This window comes from Corylus avellana, chromosome 6, assembly GCF_965113065.1.
Source record: "Corylus avellana chromosome 6, dhCorAvel1.hap1.2, whole genome shotgun sequence".
Taxonomy (NCBI): Eukaryota; Viridiplantae; Streptophyta; class Magnoliopsida; order Fagales; family Betulaceae; genus Corylus; species Corylus avellana.
The window spans coordinates 9,536,635-9,555,642 of NC_142495.1; the positions used below are offsets into that span (position 1 = coordinate 9,536,635).

Here is a 19,008-nt window from a genome sequence, read left to right on the forward strand (position 1 = left end):
TTGTAGTATGCGGGTTTCGATGTCACTTTTTAAAGTTGAGAATTTAGATATAAACTTCTTAAACGCGCCTTCATTAAAAACTCCTTAAGTATTTTTTTCGAAAATTGAGTCCCTTGGTCAATTGAAACTACAAGAAACTCGTTAGGGCCACTCAAAACTCTCCGTTTTACCTTATTAAAATATTAATTTTTTATTAAATTAATTTTAAAAGTTAAATCTAAAAAAAAAAAAATTGAAGGGTGGTCAGGGGTGGCACCGTGCCACCCCCCCAACCCCTATGGGGTGGCTTGCGGCCACCCCCAGGTGGTTTGGGGTGGCCCACTGGCTTGAGCCACCCCTTGGGTGGTTTGGGGTGGCTCGTGGCCACCCCTTTGCACCCATGGGGTGGCCGTGAGCCACCCCATGGGTGGAGGGGTGGCCTCAAACCACCAATGGGGTGGCCGCGAGCCAACCCCATGGATGGAGGGGTTGCCGCGGGCCACCCCAAACCACCTAGGGGTGGCTTACGGCCAACCCATAGGGGTTGGGGGGTGGCGGTCAATTTTTTTTTTTTTTTGTTTTTTTAGATTTAACTTTTAAAATTAATTTTAAAAAAATTAATATGTTAATAAGGTAAAAGGGGAAGTTTTGAGTGTCCCTAACGGGTGTTAAAAATTTTTAACAGTAGGGAGTTTCTTGTAGTTTTGATTGACCCAGGGACTAAATTTTCGAAGAAAAAAAATACCTAGGGAGTTTTTAATAAATGTGCGTTGACCTAAGGAGTTTATATCTAAATTCCCTTTAAAGTTTAGTGATGCAATTAAAAAATAAGCGATAGTTTAGGAAGTCAAAGTATATTTTCTCGCGAGTTAAAAATGTTTAAGTTTTTTCTGTCTATGAATTATGATGTCATGAGATTGTGAGTGATATAAATTGATTTTTGGATTTATTGCCTTTTTAATAGGTTACCTTTATATTGCTTGCTGATTAGTGATTGTTGAGTGTTGATTGTTGTTGTTTTTTTTTTTTTTTTTTTGGTTCTAATTTGGATTTGCTGCCTTTTTTACAGGTGATTTGTTGACTTGGTGATTGTTGATTTTGAAGTGCCATTTGGTCACTAATAGCATGTTTGAGATTGTGTTTGAGAAATAGAGATTTTAAGTCAAAAAGTACTTTTTGGCAAAAGCTTCATTTTTAAGTTTTTGCCAAAAGTACGTTTTGACAATTTTTAGGATTTTTAGATCTTTAAAAGGGTTTTTAATTTTTTTACCAAATGAGTACCTTTTTTCTTCAAACGGACTTTTTGAGTGTTAAAAACACTTTTAGGCCTTTTAAACGCAATTTTAAACAGACCCTAAGTCACAAACCATGTAAGTTAATAATGTTTAGGTGTTTTTGGTAATGAACTTATGATGGTATGTTGTGATATGAACTGTCAAATTGACTTTTGCATTTGAAAAAATCTGTGTTTAACAGGTGCAATTTTATTTGGAGAATTATGTTGTAATTATGAGTTGTAGACTAAGGTTCGTTTGGTTTGCAGAATAGACCTATGAAATGGGATGGCTTCCATAAGAATAGTTATTCATTTGTTTGGTGAAAGCCTATTCCTATGAATGATTATTCATGTGAGAATCACTAATCTCCTACACATAGGAATAACTATTCCTCAAAAAAATTAGAGAAATAGCTATTCTGGAAGGAATAGGCTGCACTTTTCAAAATAATGGCCTGATTTTTTTCTTTTTATTTTAAACTTACAAATGAAAAAAAAAAAAAAAAATTAGTTCCACTTAAAATATGTGTTGTTACCAAATTAAGGAATATGAATAATTATTCAATTTCACTATCCTCTATTCATAGTAATAGCTATTCATTTTCCTAATGAAATACCAATTTTGCAAACCAAATGAGGTCTAAGAGTAAATTTTGAGTAGTTGTAAATTGTAATATGTAAAGTTGTAAATTAGCTCCTGTTTTCAAATTGATGTTCACGTCTAAGCGCTATAATTTGTAAGTTATAAGCTTTAACTTAATTGATTGAAGTTAGCATTTGTATAAACTTGCAGTTGCTTATTCTGAAATTTGTCAGGATTTATTTTTTGATGGATGAATTTGATCACAAATTGTGTAAAAAAAATTAAGACGAGCTCGAGCTTGGTTCAACTTCGACTCGTTTATTTGGCTTTTGTTTTTCGGGTTTGAGCCAAGCTAGAATTCTTTGAGAGAAAAACGAGTTGAGTTCGATTAGGAGGTTCCAAGCTCGAATCGAGCTTGAGCTTGGCTCGACTTCAACTCGTTTATTTGGCCATTGTTTGCCGGGTTTGAGCCAAGCTGGAACTCCTTGAGAGAAAAACGAGTCGAGTTCAATCAGGAGGTTCCAAACTTGAATCGAGCTCGAACCAAGTTAATGCCATATCAATTTTCATTCAGACCATGCGAGTAGTCTACAATGTACATGCTCAGTTTGGCCCGGTTTAGTTTGAGTACAACTATGTATGTATTATATTTTCAAGAATTCGGCTTACATGCTGTTATTAAAATAACAGCACATAAGCCGTAGTTTGAGCAACGGTCAATATTAAATCTCTCAAAATATTTCTTCATTTTATCTATTTTATTAAAAGTTTCTCAAAGTAATTCAACTTTGATATTCAATTTTAACCGTTGTTTACACTACAACATACAAATAACAGCATGTGAACCATATCGTATTTTCAATGTCCTTTTAGTTAATTGATGAGAAAAAGAAAAAGAAAAAAAGTACATATACCTCCCTCAAATTAAAAGGCAATTTGCAATGTACCCCCTCCCCAAACTATCAATTGAAGTAATGTTCTTCTCAAACTACTAAAAACTTGCAATGTACTCCAAATGACTAAAATACCTTAATAAAAAAAAAAAAAATAATAACATTTTAAAAATATATTTTTATAAACAAAGCAGCCACTATGGGTCTCGTGGTACCCTGTTTATTTATTTTTTACGGAAATTATAATGATATTTTTGTCTTATTGAAAACTATTTAGTCTTTTTTGTCTTTTTGTAAGACAAAAGGGGTTCATTCTAATTCCCTAGTAGATTGAGGGAATATTATTTCAATTAAAAGTTTGGAGATGCATTACAAATTGTGCGGTAGTTTAAGGAATATGTATATTTTTCAAAAAAAGAAAAAAAAATTTAAACCATGATATGAGATTATTTCATATAATCATACCATATGAATCATAAATGAGTTTTAAATTTTTGTGAGAGAAAATTAGAAAACAATTAATTAATAACGTGATAAAAGAAATTTTGCTTTAAAAAAAAAAAGAGGGAGAGAGAGAGAGAGAGAGAGAGTCGGAGAGAGTTGCCATATATGGCAAAATTCATAACAAGGATATAACTCATAAGGCCCATTAATGGTTTGCTTAATTAGTCAACAATGACGATGTAACGGCGTCTTTTTGAGTTCACGGAGAAACAATTTAGTGGCGCTCTGGGGCCGTGTGTAGCTGAGTGCTGTTTGCTCGCCACTCTTTGGACATTGCAAACCCTCTTGGCCAAAGTTTAGAGAGAGAGAGAGAGAGAGAGGTTTGGGAGGGAAGAAAGTGTTTTTGTGAATGTATTTGAATTTGAAAGCTGTATTTGATTCAGACTCTCATCTCTGATCTTCTGGGTTTACTGATTCAGACTGTTAGTGCATTGCGTTTGCTTTGGATGAGTTGAAAAAGCAAATGGTAAATTTGCAAAGAATGCTTGTTCTGTTGACTTAATTTGACCCCTCTCTCTCTCTCTCTCTCGCGCGCGCGCGCTCTCTCTTTTGTGTTGGTGTGCTTGCTGAGGTTTTGTTTTATGTGACTCTTCTTGCTGGGTTTCTACTATGTGTAAATGGGTCTGTTTCTTTTTTGTTAGTTTTGCTTCGTATACCAATTTGTTATGTGCACGAGTAGCTTTCACTGCAATCTCTTATTCATTTCTAGCTTGCTTCTCTTGTTTTTGTTGTTGTGCTTGTTGAAATTTGTTTTCTTTAACCACGTCTTATTGGGTTTACATTTTTTTTTTCCTTCCTTTTTCCTCCTTTTGCTGTTATTTTTTTGGAGTTGAATTTTTGTTTACTTTATGTCGTTTGCGTTTGAGGTACTGGCTTTCTGTTATTTTTCCTAATTCTACCTTGAAGGCTACTCATTGCGATATCTGGGAATATGGTGATAATTTCAGTTAAAATTTGAATGTTGGGTAAATTTCTTTTTTGGGTGAGGAATGTTGGGTAACATTCATTGCAAAGCTTGCTCTGTTTCATTTTCCGAAGACATTTAAGTGACACTCTTGGGTTCAATGTTCTGAAAAATAGAGCCTCAGTTGGCGAATCTATAAACACTGCTGAAGTTTTTGTGGTTATGGTGCTGGTTACCGTTGTGTAATATTGATTATTGTTCTGTGAATGTCTTGAGTAGTAGGTTTATAAATAAATAGGTTTTCTGCTTGGCTATTGCAAGCTGATTTAGGTTTACTTCTTGGCTTTAGGGGTCAAATAAGAAGTTGATCAAGATATTGTTCTACATGGCATGCTCACTCATGAATCTTTGATGAAATGGTTGCTCTATCCCCTTTCTTATGATTCTTTGCAGCAATGTATGTTTTGCTTTCTTTTTGATAAAAATTTCTGTTATGGGATGTTGAAATTACTTTTTGGTGCTCTGTCATGGTTTAAATTTTCCTGTTAACATCATTTTTCATGAAACACTTGTAATTTTCTCTGACTGGTCTTCATTATTTTTCAAAATTTGATGTTTGTTCTGCATTCTTGCTATATGCAGGCAGCACCTGTTAACATAGTTGTAGGTTCTCATGTCTGGGTTGAAGATCCAGTTGTAGCATGGATAGATGGAGAAGTTACTCGGATCAATGGCCATGAGGTTCATGTCAACATCGCCAATGGAAAAACAGTAAGGGCTCCGTTAATTAGTTATTTTTGTATGAATGGACCCTTTCCATTTAATCAACTACTTCAATATGCAAATGGAACTTTCGAGAACATTCTTGGCTTAGGACATCAGTGAGAATGATAAATGTTAAAACAATGTGAAGTTCTAGCAAATCTATTGTACTAAAGTTCTGTCTTAAGTATAGACCTAAAGTATATTGCAAATCCATTGTCATTTTTGGTTTGCATAGCCCAAAGAAAAGAGAAAGCAGTTTGCTTGTCTAAATTTAGGTAATTCCTCCTCTTCCTAGCAAAGACTTGTAAAACAATGTGATGGTAAGAGTGCAAAGAAAACCTTGATTCAGAACATTTTGCAAGTTTTGCTATGTCATGTAACATACTATAGAATACTATATCGAGAAATCTATTCTAGTTGTGCGATCTTATTAAGTTGAATTTGCCAATATTAGCTTCTAGGATTTGCTGTCCTAGTCTAAGTTGAATAAGCAAACAAATCTTATAGAATTTGTCCTCGTGCTTCCTTTTAATTTCATGTTTTTCTTACATATAAGTGTGGTCCTAATCAGCTGGATGGATTTGCACAGGTCATCACAAAGATATCAAAAGTGTTTCCAGAGGATATTGAAGCTCCTCCTGGAGGTGTAGATGACATGACGAAGCTTTCCTATTTGCATGAACCTGGAGTGCTGCAAAATCTGGCTGCTAGATATGAACTCAATGAAATCTATGTGAGTTATTTTACTTCTTATCTTTCCCTTATGACATGTCAATATGCTGAAGTAACTGCTCCTGAAGAAAGGAAGATCTTTAAAGTGTGTTTTTGATGCTAATACTTGTCATTACCTACTCAGACATACACAGGGAATATCCTGATAGCAGTTAATCCATTTCAACGATTGCCTCATTTATATGACACACACATGATGGAACAATACAAAGGAGCTGCTCTTGGGGAGCTAAGTCCTCATGTTTTTGCAGTTGCAGATGTTGCATACAGGTGAAATTCAGAGTAGTCTTCTGTATCTCACAACTTTTTTGTTTCCTTATGGGGTAGTGTTCTTATCTGATGTTATGATTAAGAAAATAGGGCGATGATTAATGAAGGAAGAAGCAATTCGATTTTGGTTAGTGGAGAAAGTGGTGCTGGTAAAACTGAGACAACAAAGATGCTCATGAGATATCTTGCGTACTTAGGTGGGCGATCTGGAGTAGAAGGTCGGACAGTTGAACAACAAGTTTTGGAGGTATGATTAAGTTATTATTAATTGTATTGTATTTCTGACTCCCAAATTTCCCTCTACAAGTGTAGCTTAACATGCTATCTCAAAAATTGAGTAAATCAAGGGTTATGTCCATATTGACCTTACTTTATTTTTTATTTTTATTTTAATATACAGTCCAACCCAGTTCTTGAAGCCTTTGGCAATGCCAAAACAATTAGGAACAACAACTCAAGGTGTGTATCGGTTTGGCATGGTTCATTCCTCATTGAAAGCTGTCTTAGTCATATGGAAATTCACTTTATGGTTTCATTCAAAGTAGGGCTGAGCAAATTTCCAAAAAACAGACTGACCCGACTTGAAACTAACCAACATTGGTTGGTCTTCTATGATCGGGTCGGTGTCAGTTTCAGAATGTAAAAAACTGACACCTGTTAGTTTGTGTCTCAATGGTAGGTGTTAGGGTTTTAACCAGTACAAACTTGATTGAGTCCGTTATATAAAAACCTGTCTCTTCTCATTTCTCACTCTTAAGTAGAACCCCCCTGACTTGACTATACTGACCCCAAAACCTAGCTGTTTTGGTCAATTTTCAATAGCCCATGTCAATCGACGAGTACAAGCGTAGGGTGTTGGTAAAAACTATTTTCAGACCAACCAGCCAACTACTTGAATATATATACTTTTTTTTTTTTTTTTTTTTTTTTTTTTTTTTCGGGTGTTACTCATGCTCACACACATACTGCCTCTATTTTTAAAAGCCTCTCATCTCTCTTTCAATGGCATTGACAAGTCGACAAAAAGCAGAGTTAATCTGGAAAATGCTGGGAGCCACAGCCTGTGGTGGGCTCTGTGGTTGAAGAACCACACCCATTGATGAGGACGATGATCGCTTGCCACCATTTTGAAAATCCTAAAACTCATTTCAACCTTTGGCTAGCTTAAGTGTTATCTAGTATAGTGTTTGGATGGGAAGAAGATTTTGATTTATTTATTACTCAGATAAAAAGGAACAATGAGCTTTGATTTGATTAACATGGATGAGCATAGACCTCTATCCTCCGGATACTTTTCCTCTCTCTCTCTCTCTCTCTCTAAACTCACTCAACTGTACTAACTGCCTGAAAACTGATTGGCCCCTGTCGGGGTCAGTGCAGTTTGGTGGCCAGCCACGGTTCGGTCAGCCTTAACTATTAGTGGTCGTCGGTAGTGGTTGAACACCAACTCAAGGGGTGGTGGGTGCTAAGCCTAATCCCAACCTGCCAAAGTCATCGTTCAAGACAAATAACGTAGAGTTGTTCACGAGTTCCTGGTTCCTAGATACAATGAATTCTCCCTCCCCTCCCCCCATTTGGTGCCTATAAAATGCGGGAAAACGTAAAGAAAATCAAAATGGTGTTGACTTGTATACACTTTTAAATTGTTTGGCTCAATTAAATTTTTCTCTTCATCTTACAAAACAAAAATTTCCTCTCTCTCTCTCTCTCTCTCTCTCCATTTTGTTAGTTTTTTTCAATAACCAAATGGGCCACCACTTCATGTGATGGGTCCAAGTGGGTGAAGTGAAACTGAAAACCTGATCCAACTGATTAACCAAACCGAAACCAACTGATGGCAATCGGTTTGGCTTGGTTTGGTTTCTAAGGCTGATTGGTTTGGTTTTGGTGGCTGGATTTCACCTACAAATATAGTCGGTTAGGGCACCAAAATCTGGTGAACATTGACCAATGCATGGGAGGTCACCTGGAATAGAAAGTAAAACTTTAAGTAATCTTCTTCATTTGAATTATACTGCATTTTATTTCTTATCATGCATATTTTGTTTGGTATCCTCTTTGAAGTTCTCATTTTAATGTCTCTTTCGTGTCATCGTGACATTATTGTGTAGTCGTTTTGGTAAGTTCGTCGAAATCCAATTTGACAAGAATGGGAGGATATCTGGGGCAGCAATCAGAACGTATCTGCTTGAAAGGTCTCGTGTTTGTCAAATTTCCAATCCAGAAAGAAACTACCATTGCTTTTACCTCCTTTGTGCTGCACCACCTGAGGTATTTTACACAATACTGCTTGTCAGTTCGTGTCTCACAGTTTACTCTTTAAGTCGAGCAAATTAATACTGGTAGTTGCAATATGAATGCTACTTCAAGATTTTTTTTTTTCCCACATGTTTGCAGGACATTGTGAGATATAAGTTGGGGAGCCCGAAATCTTTCCATTATTTAAACCAATCAACTTGTTATGAGCTGGATGGTGTAAATGATGCCCATGAATATCTTGCAACCAGAAGGGCTATGGACATAGTTGGAATTAGCGAGCAAGAACAGGTTTATCTTTCTGTAATTCCAGACCATGCATGTTCTTGATGAAGGTTTAGCAAAATTTCTGATCATATATAATCATTTTCAGGAGGCAATATTCAGGGTTGTAGCTGCAATTCTTCACCTTGGTAATATTGATTTTGCCAAAGGTAAGGAAATAGATTCCTCAGTCATTAAGGATGAGAAGTCTAGATTTCATCTTAATATGACAGCAGAACTTCTTAGGTATGTTTCTTCTACTTCATTGTTCAAACCCTGTGTCTTGTTTTGAAGCTATTTAATAGTCATATTTTGCTATTACTCATAATTGTTACACAGGTGTGATGCCCAGAGCTTGGAATATGCTTTAATTAAACGCGTAATGGTGACACCTGAAGAAGTTATTACAAGAACTCTTGACCCTGATAATGCAATTGCTAGCAGGGATGCATTAGCGAAAACAATATATTCTCGCTTATTTGACTGGTAAGGAGACCAGTTGACAAATTCTGTTTTCCCTGGGATGTATTAATTTGCATCATTGTTTATGTTTGGTTATAATGGATTTTACCACTTTTCTTTTTTGACAGGCTTGTGGAAAAAATTAACATTTCGATTGGACAGGATCTGAACTCGAAGTCAATAATTGGAGTTCTTGATATATATGGATTTGAAAGTTTTAAGTGCAATAGGTACAGTGTTACAAGCTTTTTATATCATTGGAATAAGAAATTTAATTTCCTTTAAGGTGTTGTTGGGTTGCCCACGGGGGGAGCACTATGCACATGCGATTTATATCATTATACGTCAAAGTCTACACATGAAGTTTTGCTCTAATAACACTGCTAACCACCCCCAGCCCTAACAAATACCGCCAACAAACAAGACTTATTGGTTCTGTGTTGACATCTGTTCTCTTAAAACAGCTTTGAGCAGTTCTGCATCAATTTCACAAATGAAAAACTACAACAACATTTCAATCAGGTCAGCTTATGAATTAGTAATCAAGCAGGTTTGGCTCCTAACTTTTGAGAAGATTATAGACTAATTTTGATTATTTTCAATTGCGCACTTGCAGCATGTGTTTAAAATGGAGCAGGAAGAGTATTCCAAAGAAGAGATAAATTGGAGCTACATTGAGTTCATTGATAACCAAGATGTGCTTGATTTGATTGAAAAGGTTTTTAGCTGTTGCCTTAAGCAATCTTTCAACTTCAGAATTTGGTGTTTCCCATTTTTGGATTGCTCCAAGGGACTTCATGGATTAGTAGTTAGACTCAGACTCATATTGGGATTTAACATTTGAACACATATCATTACCATAATATGTTGTATGCTGTTTGTATAACAAATGAGTAATTTGATCTTCTACAGAAAGCTGGAGGAATTATTGCACTACTTGATGAAGCCTGGTAATATGTTGTTTGTGCTTAATGTACTATGTTAATTCTTAATTTCTATCTCGATCATAAAACCAACAGATATTTAAATTTAACTTTGCTTATATGGCCGGTCTACTGCATTCTATTACATCTGGGCGTTTCTTCCTTTACTCTGCTGTTCATTTTTGTCTGATTCTTCAATGCAGCATGTTTCCTAAGTCTACACACGAGACATTTGCACATAAGTTGTACCAGACATTCAAAACTCACAAGCGTTTTATCAAACCAAAGCTTTCTCGCACTGATTTTAGCATATCACACTATGCGGGGGAGGTAAACACATCTTGTTTTGTTATATTAGCTGTTTTGCCTTGAGAAGGTTTAGTGCATTTTCTCTAGTTTCTGAAAGCTTTCCCAATTTCAAAGGTAACTTATCAAGCTGATCAGTTTCTGGACAAGAACAAAGATTATGTGGTGGCTGAACATCAAGCTTTATTAACTGCCTCAAAGTGCTCCTTTGTCGTGGGTCTGTTTCCCCCACTTCCAGAAGAATCATCAAAGTCATCCAAATTTGCTTCCATTGGATCACGCTTCAAGGTGTTTACATGCATTTCCATTTCATTATCTCTTGTTTGGATGGGGTTAAGGTATGATGTGTGTGAAAGCACGATGTGCAAGTTAATTTAATGCTGTTCTGTAAACCAGCGTACTTGATGTCTGTTTAACTGTCATATGTGATGATGTAATTGAGCTTAATTCTGTCCATATATTTTCTTTTGTTAAATTGCCTCAATTTCTATATTTGTTGGGCTTGTGGTCAGTCTCATGTTTTTTATGCTTCAAATTAGCTGACAACATACCCAGGTCAATTTTTTTCATCGCATGTTCACAATTTTCTTTTGACGACCTAAAGGTCTAGCCTTTCCTTTACAAGAGCCCTTTATCATATATCAATTACTTTTAGTAATGGTATATTGGATGCTTATACAAGGTTATTGATTTTTATGGACTAGTATGCTCTCTTGTTGACGAATTTTCAAGTGTTCATTATGAATATTACTTTGGATTGTGATTATACACCACAAGAAATGATTCAATGGATCAGATTCTGTTAATTGGCAGCTACAACTTCAATCTTTGATGGAGACCTTGAGTGCAACAGAACCTCACTACATCAGATGTGTGAAGCCAAATAATGTCCTGAAACCTGCTATTTTTGAGAATTCGAATATTCTTCAACAGTTACGCTGTGGTGTGAGTATGATTTTGTCGACATGCACCATTTTTTTTTATTACTTTTTTTACGTTATTTCTCATTGGAACTTATGTTATTTTCAATTTTGTATGATGTGAATTTTTTATTTCTACTAGGGTGTTCTTGAGGCAGTTAGGATAAGTTGTGCTGGATATCCTACGAGACGCACATATTATGAGTTTCTTAATCGTTTTGGTATTCTGGCTCCAGAAATTCTAAAAGGAAAGTAAGTCTAAATTTCATTTTTTTTGACCTGAGAATTTCATAATGAAATTTTATTTTTATTTTTATTTTTATTTTTTATTTTTGTGGTACTTACTATTTAGATTGATATAGATCTCTAATGGTACATAAATGGTGCTCTCTCTCCCTCTTTACAGTTATGAAGATAAAGTTGCTTGCCAAATGATTCTTGATAAAAAGGGATTGAAAGGATATCAGGTGATTTAGCTTTTATATTTAACTTCTCAACCTCACCATGCACCTTTTATGATTTTTTTTTTTTTTCTTAAAAAAAAAAAAAAATTAATGTCCTGTGTTTTTCAGTGGAATCATGTACATTTTCTTTGTATCTGTATATAACAATTATTTTCTGTAATACGTACCGGCAGATAGGCAAGACCAAGGTTTTCCTAAGAGCGGGTCAGATGGCTGAGTTGGATGCTAGAAGAGCAGAGATACTTGGAAATGCGGCTAGAACCATCCAATGGCAAATTCGTACATACGTTACTCGTAAAGAGTACATGTCATTGCGCAAAGCTGCTATTTGGTTGCAATCTCACTTGCGAGGTATCTTTATGTGCTGTTTTTCAAATCTCTGCACATAACATTATCAGTAAGAAATGAGGTTTTATCATGCTCAACTGGTTTGTTTCTTCAGAATGCATGAAACTTGAGCCCATATTAGAAATTAGAATGCACTGAAGTAGCAAAATATGTGATTTACGTAAAAGCAGCAACAGTTGAAAAGAATAATGTGTTAATATTTGTGACATGAAAAGTGTTTATTTATGAAATTATGACTGTCAGACGGAAATTTCCAACCAGGTCTCGTGCATGTGGATTTGTTAGTGAGATATGTGGTTTCTTTACATACAAATAAGATCCAAAAAAAAAAAAAAAAAAGGAAAAAAAAGCATAATGTTGAAGCAATCATCTTTTGAAAGTGCTTAATCAAATAATCATATATTTTACAGACTGACTCCTGTCCCGAAACTCTGACGTTTCCAACTTTTTGTAGGTATAATGGCCCGCAAAAATTATCTGCAGTTGAGACAGGAAGCTGCAGCCCTGAAGCTTCAGAAGAACTTCAGGCGATACAGTGCCAGGAAATCCTACCTAATAGTACTGTCAGCTGCAATCACATTGCAGACAGGCTTAAGGGCAATGACAGCATTCAATGAATTCATATTACAGAAGCAAACTAAGGCTGCCATCATCTTCCAGGTATTATCAATATTCAGTGGCATGATATTTTATTCATGTACACTATTATTCAAAGGGCTTGATGCAATTTACCACTGAAGACAAGATTGTGATATTGATTGCTCTTGTGCAGAATCAACGCCAACACTCTTAACTTATGGCATATGTTAAAAGTAATGTCTAGATACTCTTCTATTTGTGTTTTACAGGCAAATTGGCGGTGCCATCAAGCTTATACCTATTATAAGAGTCTTCAGAAGGCAGTTATTGTTTATCAGTGTGGCTGGAGATGTAGAGTTGCAAGAAGAGAGCTCAGACAACTCAAAATGGTATGATCTTATTTGTTAAATATAATTATATCTTTTCAATTTTGTTCAACTCAATGGAAATTTGTGGTGTATAAAGAATTAGAGCACGCGCTTACTGTTCCTTTAAATTAATATAGGCAGCAAGAGAAACTGGGGCTCTTAAAGAGGCAAAAGACAAATTAGAAAAGCGTGTGGAAGAACTTACATGGCGCTTGCAATTTGAAAAGCGATTAAGGGTAGTGATTTTTACTTTTCCATCTATCAAAATATAAAACTTTACTTTGTTTAACTAGTATTTTGGATGCCTACTGAAGGTGCCGTCTGAGTTTACTTGTTTGCTGTGAATACAGACTGATCTTGAGGAGGCAAAAGCCCAAGAAGTTGCTGAGTTGCGGGATGCATTACATGCAATGCAAGTACAAATAGATGAAGCAAACTCCATGGTCATAAAAGAACTAGAGGCAGCCAGGAATGCTATTGAAGAAGCACCTCCTGTCATTAAGGAGACTCCTGTTATAATACAAGATACGAAAAGGGTTGATTCATTGACAGCTGAAGTTGAAAGGTTGAAGGTACAGCTACTTTGTGGGATAATTTTTACTGGTTGTTTGAATGTTCTCTTTTAAAGCATTTTTGGTCCTATTTTATACAACTTAAAAAAGTGTAGAGTTGCTACAATTAGAGCAAGACAAAGACACTAATAGAGAAATAGCAATATTTTTATCTTTCTTATGTTTGCTTCATTCAGTCGAGGAAACATATGCCATCAAGTTGAATGTTGAATTCAAATTGACATGTAGAGTGTTTGAAACCTTTAGAAGTAAATTATAAATTTTCACACGTGGGCACTCTAACCGAACTCAATTCTAACCGGAATTAAGTGGTGTGGAAATTCCCATGGTTGACAATAATTGTTGATTTTATCATAACTACTGGTTGAGTTTATGGGGACAACATATGATAATTTTTTCTCTTGTATAGGCCTTGTTGCCATCAGAAACACGGATGGCGGAAGAGGCGAAGCAGGCTTACGCTATTGAGCAAGCCAAAAATGAGGAATTGACTAGGAAGCTTGAAGAGGCAGGGAAGAAAGTGGATCAGCTTCAAGATTCAGTGCAAAGGTTTGTAACAGAATTTGTGGAAGTTCTCTTAACCTCTTAATTGAGAATTAACTGCCTGGAGAATCTGAACAACTTTCATCCAAATTCCATGAATTCCACCTGTTCTTATTCTTTTAAGTACATGCATAGTATGGAAGTGTTCGAATCTGTGATTTCCATTTAAAGTTCCTTATTACTGCCTTAATATGAAAGTAGGAGCAGAGGCTTAGACAAATAGGGGAAGGCATGGATGAATATAGAGTCACTCATGATGTGTAAAATTTTAAATCATTTTGAAACTTTTCTTCTATCTTTGGTCCAGGCTTGAAGAGAAGCTCTCTAATTTAGAATCTGAGAATCAAGTACTTCGGCAACAAGCCCTAGTCATATCACCAACTAGTAAAGCTCTATTTGCAAGATCAAAAGCAACAATCATTCAGGTAATCTCGCCTGAAAAGTTATTCATTTGTACCACCACATATGTTTCATGGAAATATTTGTTGAGTCGTTAATGAATTGCAGAGAACTCTGGAGAATGGAGATGTTCAAAATGGAGAAATGAGAAAAGCATCGGTAATTTTATTTAGCATATGTCAAATTTAGGAAAAGCCATGTGTATTTGTCACATCATCTTTTAAATGTTTCAGGATTCAATTACTGCCGTACCTAACTCACAGGAATCTGAAACTGAGGATAAGCCACAGAAATCTCTAAATGAGAAGCAGCAAGTAAGTAGTTGCAAGAAATTTATCAGGCAAACATTAATCACACAAAGATGTGCTTCACATTTTTTGACATTCCTTTTTGGATTTGTTCTCCAAGACATCTTATTAATTTGCCTAGCATTTGGCTGAACTAACACTGGATTATGGCCTTTTTTGTTTGTTGCCTTTCTCCTGAGTGCAGGAGAACCAGGACCTGCTAATAAAGTGTACTTCACAAGATCTAGGTTTTTCTGGGGGCAGACCTGTTGCTGCTTGTCTGATATACAAATGCCTTCTCCATTGGAGGTCTTTTGAGGTTGAAAGAACCAACATTTTTGACCGTATCATTCGAACAATAGGCACAGCAATAGAGGTATGGCTAAACTCTGTTTTAGTTGGAATAATCTTGGACAGGTTTCATCATTTGCTATTGATGTTTGGAAACAAGGACAATTGCATTAGCCATTCAACAGTGAGACCAGTTTAATAAATGGGCTTAAGTCTTTTGACAGGAGCAGTTAAGAACCTTATAAATTAATCTGTGCTTAATGATTTTGATGTCTTATGCCACTCACTGAGTTCTCTACTGCAATGAAGGTCCAGGATAACATTGATGTTTTATCTTATTGGTTATCAAATTCATCCACGTTGCTGTCACTCCTTCAACACACACTGAAAGCAACTGGAGCAGCAAGCTTAACTCCACAACGGCGAAGATCAACATCAACTTCTCTGTTTGGAAGGATGTCTCAAGTAAGGAAAGAGTCATTTTATCTTTCGTAGTATTGTGCAGTTTGATGTACTTTTAACTGTTTATGATCCTTCGGTTTTTATTTTATTTTATTTTTTGAAATGTCAATTTTAGGGGCTTCGAACGTCTCCACAAAGTGCTGGGTTCTCATTTCTTAATAATTGGATGCTTGGTAGCCTGGATGAAGTACGACAAATTGAAGCCAAATATCCAGCTTTGCTTTTTAAACAGCAACTCACAGCCTTCCTTGAGAAAATATATGGAATGATAAGAGATAATTTGAAAAAAGAGATCTCCCAAGTCCTTGAATTGTGTATCAAGGTAACTGCTAGGCTATTTTCTCTTACCTTTTTTAATTACTTCTTTGTACTTCCATAAATTAGTTATTTGGATATTTCATAATCAACAAAATGACTTTATCCTAACAACAATGCATCTGCTGACAAATGGACTGCTCGCCACATGCTTTTCTGTTCCATTTCCATGATTCTCTGGAAAATAATTTATTTTTCATCAAAATTTCGAGTTGTTTCCTGCTATAAACTTATCTCTGGCATAATGAGTAACAAATGAACCATGTACAGATTTCAAGAAACTTAAGTCATGCATCTGTTGATAAACACTGTTTCTTACACACCTTTAATGCATTTTTTTTTTTTTCAATTTCTATGTAAAGGAAATATGTTTCTGATAAAAAAAAAATTGGACATCTTCCTCGTATAAACTCATCCAAGTTACAATGGGTGATAGTGTAACCATGTGCAAGTCTTGAGGCATTCCAGCAGGTTAACCTGAGTTCGCAAATTGCAGGTTGATATACATTTGCTTATACTATGTTGTATGTCATCAATGTAAGGGTGCATGAGTACCAAGAGGAAAAAAGTGTGCATGCATGTGTATATTCGTTTTACAAATGTTTCACATCTACTATCTGTCTGCTTTGTATTTCACGTCCAAATTATGACACAGGCACCTAGGACATCCCGAACTAGTTTAGTGAAGGGACGTTCTGAAGCTAATGCTGTGGCTCAACAAGCTTTGGTTGCTCACTGGCAAAGCATTGTGAAAAGCCTAAATAACTACTTAAAGATTATGAGGGCCAACTATGTAAGTGGAACTTACAAGTACGATGAGATAGTGTCATTATTTTGATCTTTAAACAGCATAACTCTCTTTAAAATTGTGACAATACAGGTCCCTCCATTCCTAGTTTGCAAAGTATTCACTCAGATATTTTCCTTTATCAATGTTCAGTTATTTAACAGGTAAAATCATCACTCAAGGTTTCTGGAATCCTGCAACTTTGACCCTAAAGTATCTCACTCTATTTTTCCTGAATTTAAAATCCAATTTTGCAGCCTTCTCTTGCGGCGTGAATGCTGTTCATTCAGCAATGGGGAATACGTGAAGGCCGGGCTGGCTGAGTTGGAACAGTGGTGTCATGATGCGACAGAGGAGGTAGGGGCCATCAGTCGCCTGTATTCTTTCTCCTTAGCTCTCTTTCAGAAGACTTAAGTTTAGTACCTTCTTTACATTTAGTTTGTAGGTTCGGCTTGGGATGAGCTGAAGCACCTCAGACAAGCAGTTGGCCTCCTGGTTTGATTCATTTATCTGGTCTTCCATTCGTACTAAACTTTTACTACCGGATTTTTCTTATTAAGTTTGTTTTCTTTGCAATTTTTTTCTGCAATATTAGGTCATACATCAGAAGCCAAAAAAGTCCTTAAACGAAATAACAAATGATCTTTGTCCAGTGAGTTTGTGCCACCTTTTCTCCTTCCTCTCTCCCTCCCTCCTCTTCTCTCTCTCTCAACTATACTTTGCTGCCTCTTTCAGGTGCTTAGCATACAGCAATTGTACAGGATCAGTACAATGTACTGGGATGACAAATACGGTACACACAGTGTATCTACAGATGTAAGTTTGTGTACCGAACTTTTAATCAGTTTAAAGTTGTGTCAGTCTTAATTTACCACTGGGGCCTGTTTGCTAACGAGATGCTGATAAAGGAACATCTTTGGAAGTATCAATTCCATGTAAAAGTTTTATGGAGACTTTTATACACTATTCATTAGCTGTATTTGAGAAAAATTGTTGGACCCAATCTCTTTTCAGCGGTTACATTCTGAATTGGTTTTGGCCCAAGTGCAGCTTCTATACAGTCGCTTGTTGTGTTTACAATTCAATTTGTTTAAAATTCAATCCTGTTTATGTGATTTGACATTTTGAATTCCATTTATCTGTAAACGGTCGATCAAGCTGCGGCAGATTAATTTCTGTCTAAACCTCACTCAAAAGTTTTCACTAAGTGCAGGTTATTTCGCGTATGAGAAATATGATGACTGAGGACTCCAGCAATATTGCTGCCAGCCCTTCTTTCTTATTGGATGATGACTCAAGGTACAAAGTTCTAGCAATTGCATGATTTTTTTTTTTTTTTTTAATCATTTCTTGATTTCAAGCCTCCTGTCTGTGGCTAAAACCAAGACCCCATGTTTTCCAAATGCAGCATTCCATTTTCTGTGGATGACATTTCCAAGTCAATAAAACAAATAGAAGTTGCTGATATTGATCCTCCACCTCTTATTCGCGAAAACTCAGGCTTTACATTCTTATTACAACGCTCAGAATGATATCAAGTGGTCTTTTCCCATGTTTTCCAAATGCAGCATTCCATTTTCTGTGGATGACATTTCCAAGTCAATACAACAAATAGAAGTTGCTGATATTGATCCTCCACCTCTTATTCGCGAAAACTCAGGCTTTACATTCTTATTACAACGCTCAGAATGATATCAAGTGGTATTTTCTCTCCCCTAGCATTACTCTTTGCACCTCCAAGAACCAAGCTTGATGTGCTGCAAAACCCTTGCATTCATTTTATTTCCTGTAGCTCAATGTGTAGTTATATACTTATATTAATCAATTTTTTCACCCAGGCTATAATTTACTGTCTGGGCCAATCCTTTTCTTTTCTCCTTTTTTTTTTCTTCATTGACGTAGCTGGGTATTTGCTCTAGTCTTCTTACTAGTTACACTACATTAGGCTTCTTTTTGTTATTTGTTGGCCCTTTTAGTTTTGTAATATATTTTTTTTGGGCTAATATTTGCTGTAGAATAGTTTGTGCTAATATCATGTAAGCAGGCTTCCTTATGGTCTATTTCCAGTATATATCTTTTGTTATCAAAACACTCAAATACAATGAAAATCCCTTCTTTGTTTTTACTACTGGCTTGTGCAAACTCTTGCTTGCTATGGTTCTTATTCTACTTTCCAAAAAGGACACATTTTTTGTCTAGACGATAACTCCCTACAATTGTTTGCCAGAACTGCATACAGTCCAACCGTAGGGGATTCATATCCTTCTTTCTTATTATGATATATTATTATTTTGAGTAATGTTATTTAATAGACTACTATACAATTGCATACAGTTGAGATGATGTGATAGTGAAATTCAACCTTTGATTTTTCTTACAAGTGTTGATCCAAGGGTTATCTTTACTGCCACATTATTAAGTTGTATAACAGTTTATTAAATAACATTACTCTATTATTTTATACAACAATTTTTTTGAAATATGACCGGTAAGTTGAATGAAAAAAATTTCTACTCAATCATATGAGGAAGCAAAAAAGTTTTCTAGAGACTACTT

General features: G+C 35.7%; 1 protein-coding gene across 6 annotated transcripts; it reads left to right on the forward strand.

Annotated features, from left to right (window-relative positions):
* Positions 1–3,472: 3,472 nt before the first annotated feature.
* On the forward strand, positions 3,473–18,526 carry LOC132186037 (myosin-17). 6 transcript variants are annotated; one of them, XR_009440692.2, is made up of 39 exons: positions 3,473–3,701; positions 4,782–4,910; positions 5,461–5,637; positions 5,761–5,906; positions 5,997–6,153; positions 6,307–6,365; positions 8,018–8,177; positions 8,304–8,453; positions 8,536–8,672; positions 8,766–8,912; positions 9,017–9,118; positions 9,353–9,410; positions 9,505–9,606; positions 9,801–9,838; positions 10,015–10,141; positions 10,235–10,405; positions 10,931–11,062; positions 11,180–11,289; positions 11,444–11,504; positions 11,675–11,852; positions 12,304–12,509; positions 12,698–12,817; positions 12,934–13,032; positions 13,147–13,368; positions 13,778–13,917; positions 14,219–14,336; positions 14,419–14,469; positions 14,544–14,624; positions 14,803–14,973; positions 15,198–15,353; positions 15,466–15,672; positions 16,321–16,458; positions 16,546–16,616; positions 16,710–16,809; positions 16,891–16,947; positions 17,048–17,104; positions 17,188–17,268; positions 17,650–17,751; positions 17,861–17,951. XR_009440692.2 is itself a non-coding variant. In XM_088517465.1 (39 exons), exons 1-39 carry the CDS (start codon positions 3,699–3,701, stop codon positions 18,142–18,144), a joined length of 4,629 nt encoding a protein of 1,542 aa, XP_088373591.1. In that variant the 5' UTR covers positions 3,473–3,698; the 3' UTR covers positions 18,145–18,526. The 6 variants fall into 6 exon arrangements, 5 of the variants coding, with proteins under 5 accessions (XP_088373591.1, XP_059455797.2, XP_088373590.1 ...); XM_088517465.1 differs by lacking the exon at positions 17,861–17,951 and adding an exon at positions 18,021–18,526 and having other exon boundaries at positions 17,666–17,751; XM_059599814.2 differs by having other exon boundaries at positions 17,666–17,751; positions 17,861–18,120.
* The last annotated feature ends 482 nt before the right edge of the window (positions 18,527–19,008 follow it).

Coding starts and splice junctions, on each gene's coding strand:
- LOC132186037 (XM_088517465.1), top strand. Junction 6,366..8,017: donor ATTAGGAACAACAACTCAAG/GTGTGTATCGGT, acceptor ATTATTGTGTAG/TCGTTTTGGTAAGTTCGTCG. Junction 14,974..15,197: donor CAATAGGCACAGCAATAGAG/GTATGGCTAAAC, acceptor ACTGCAATGAAG/GTCCAGGATAACATTGATGT.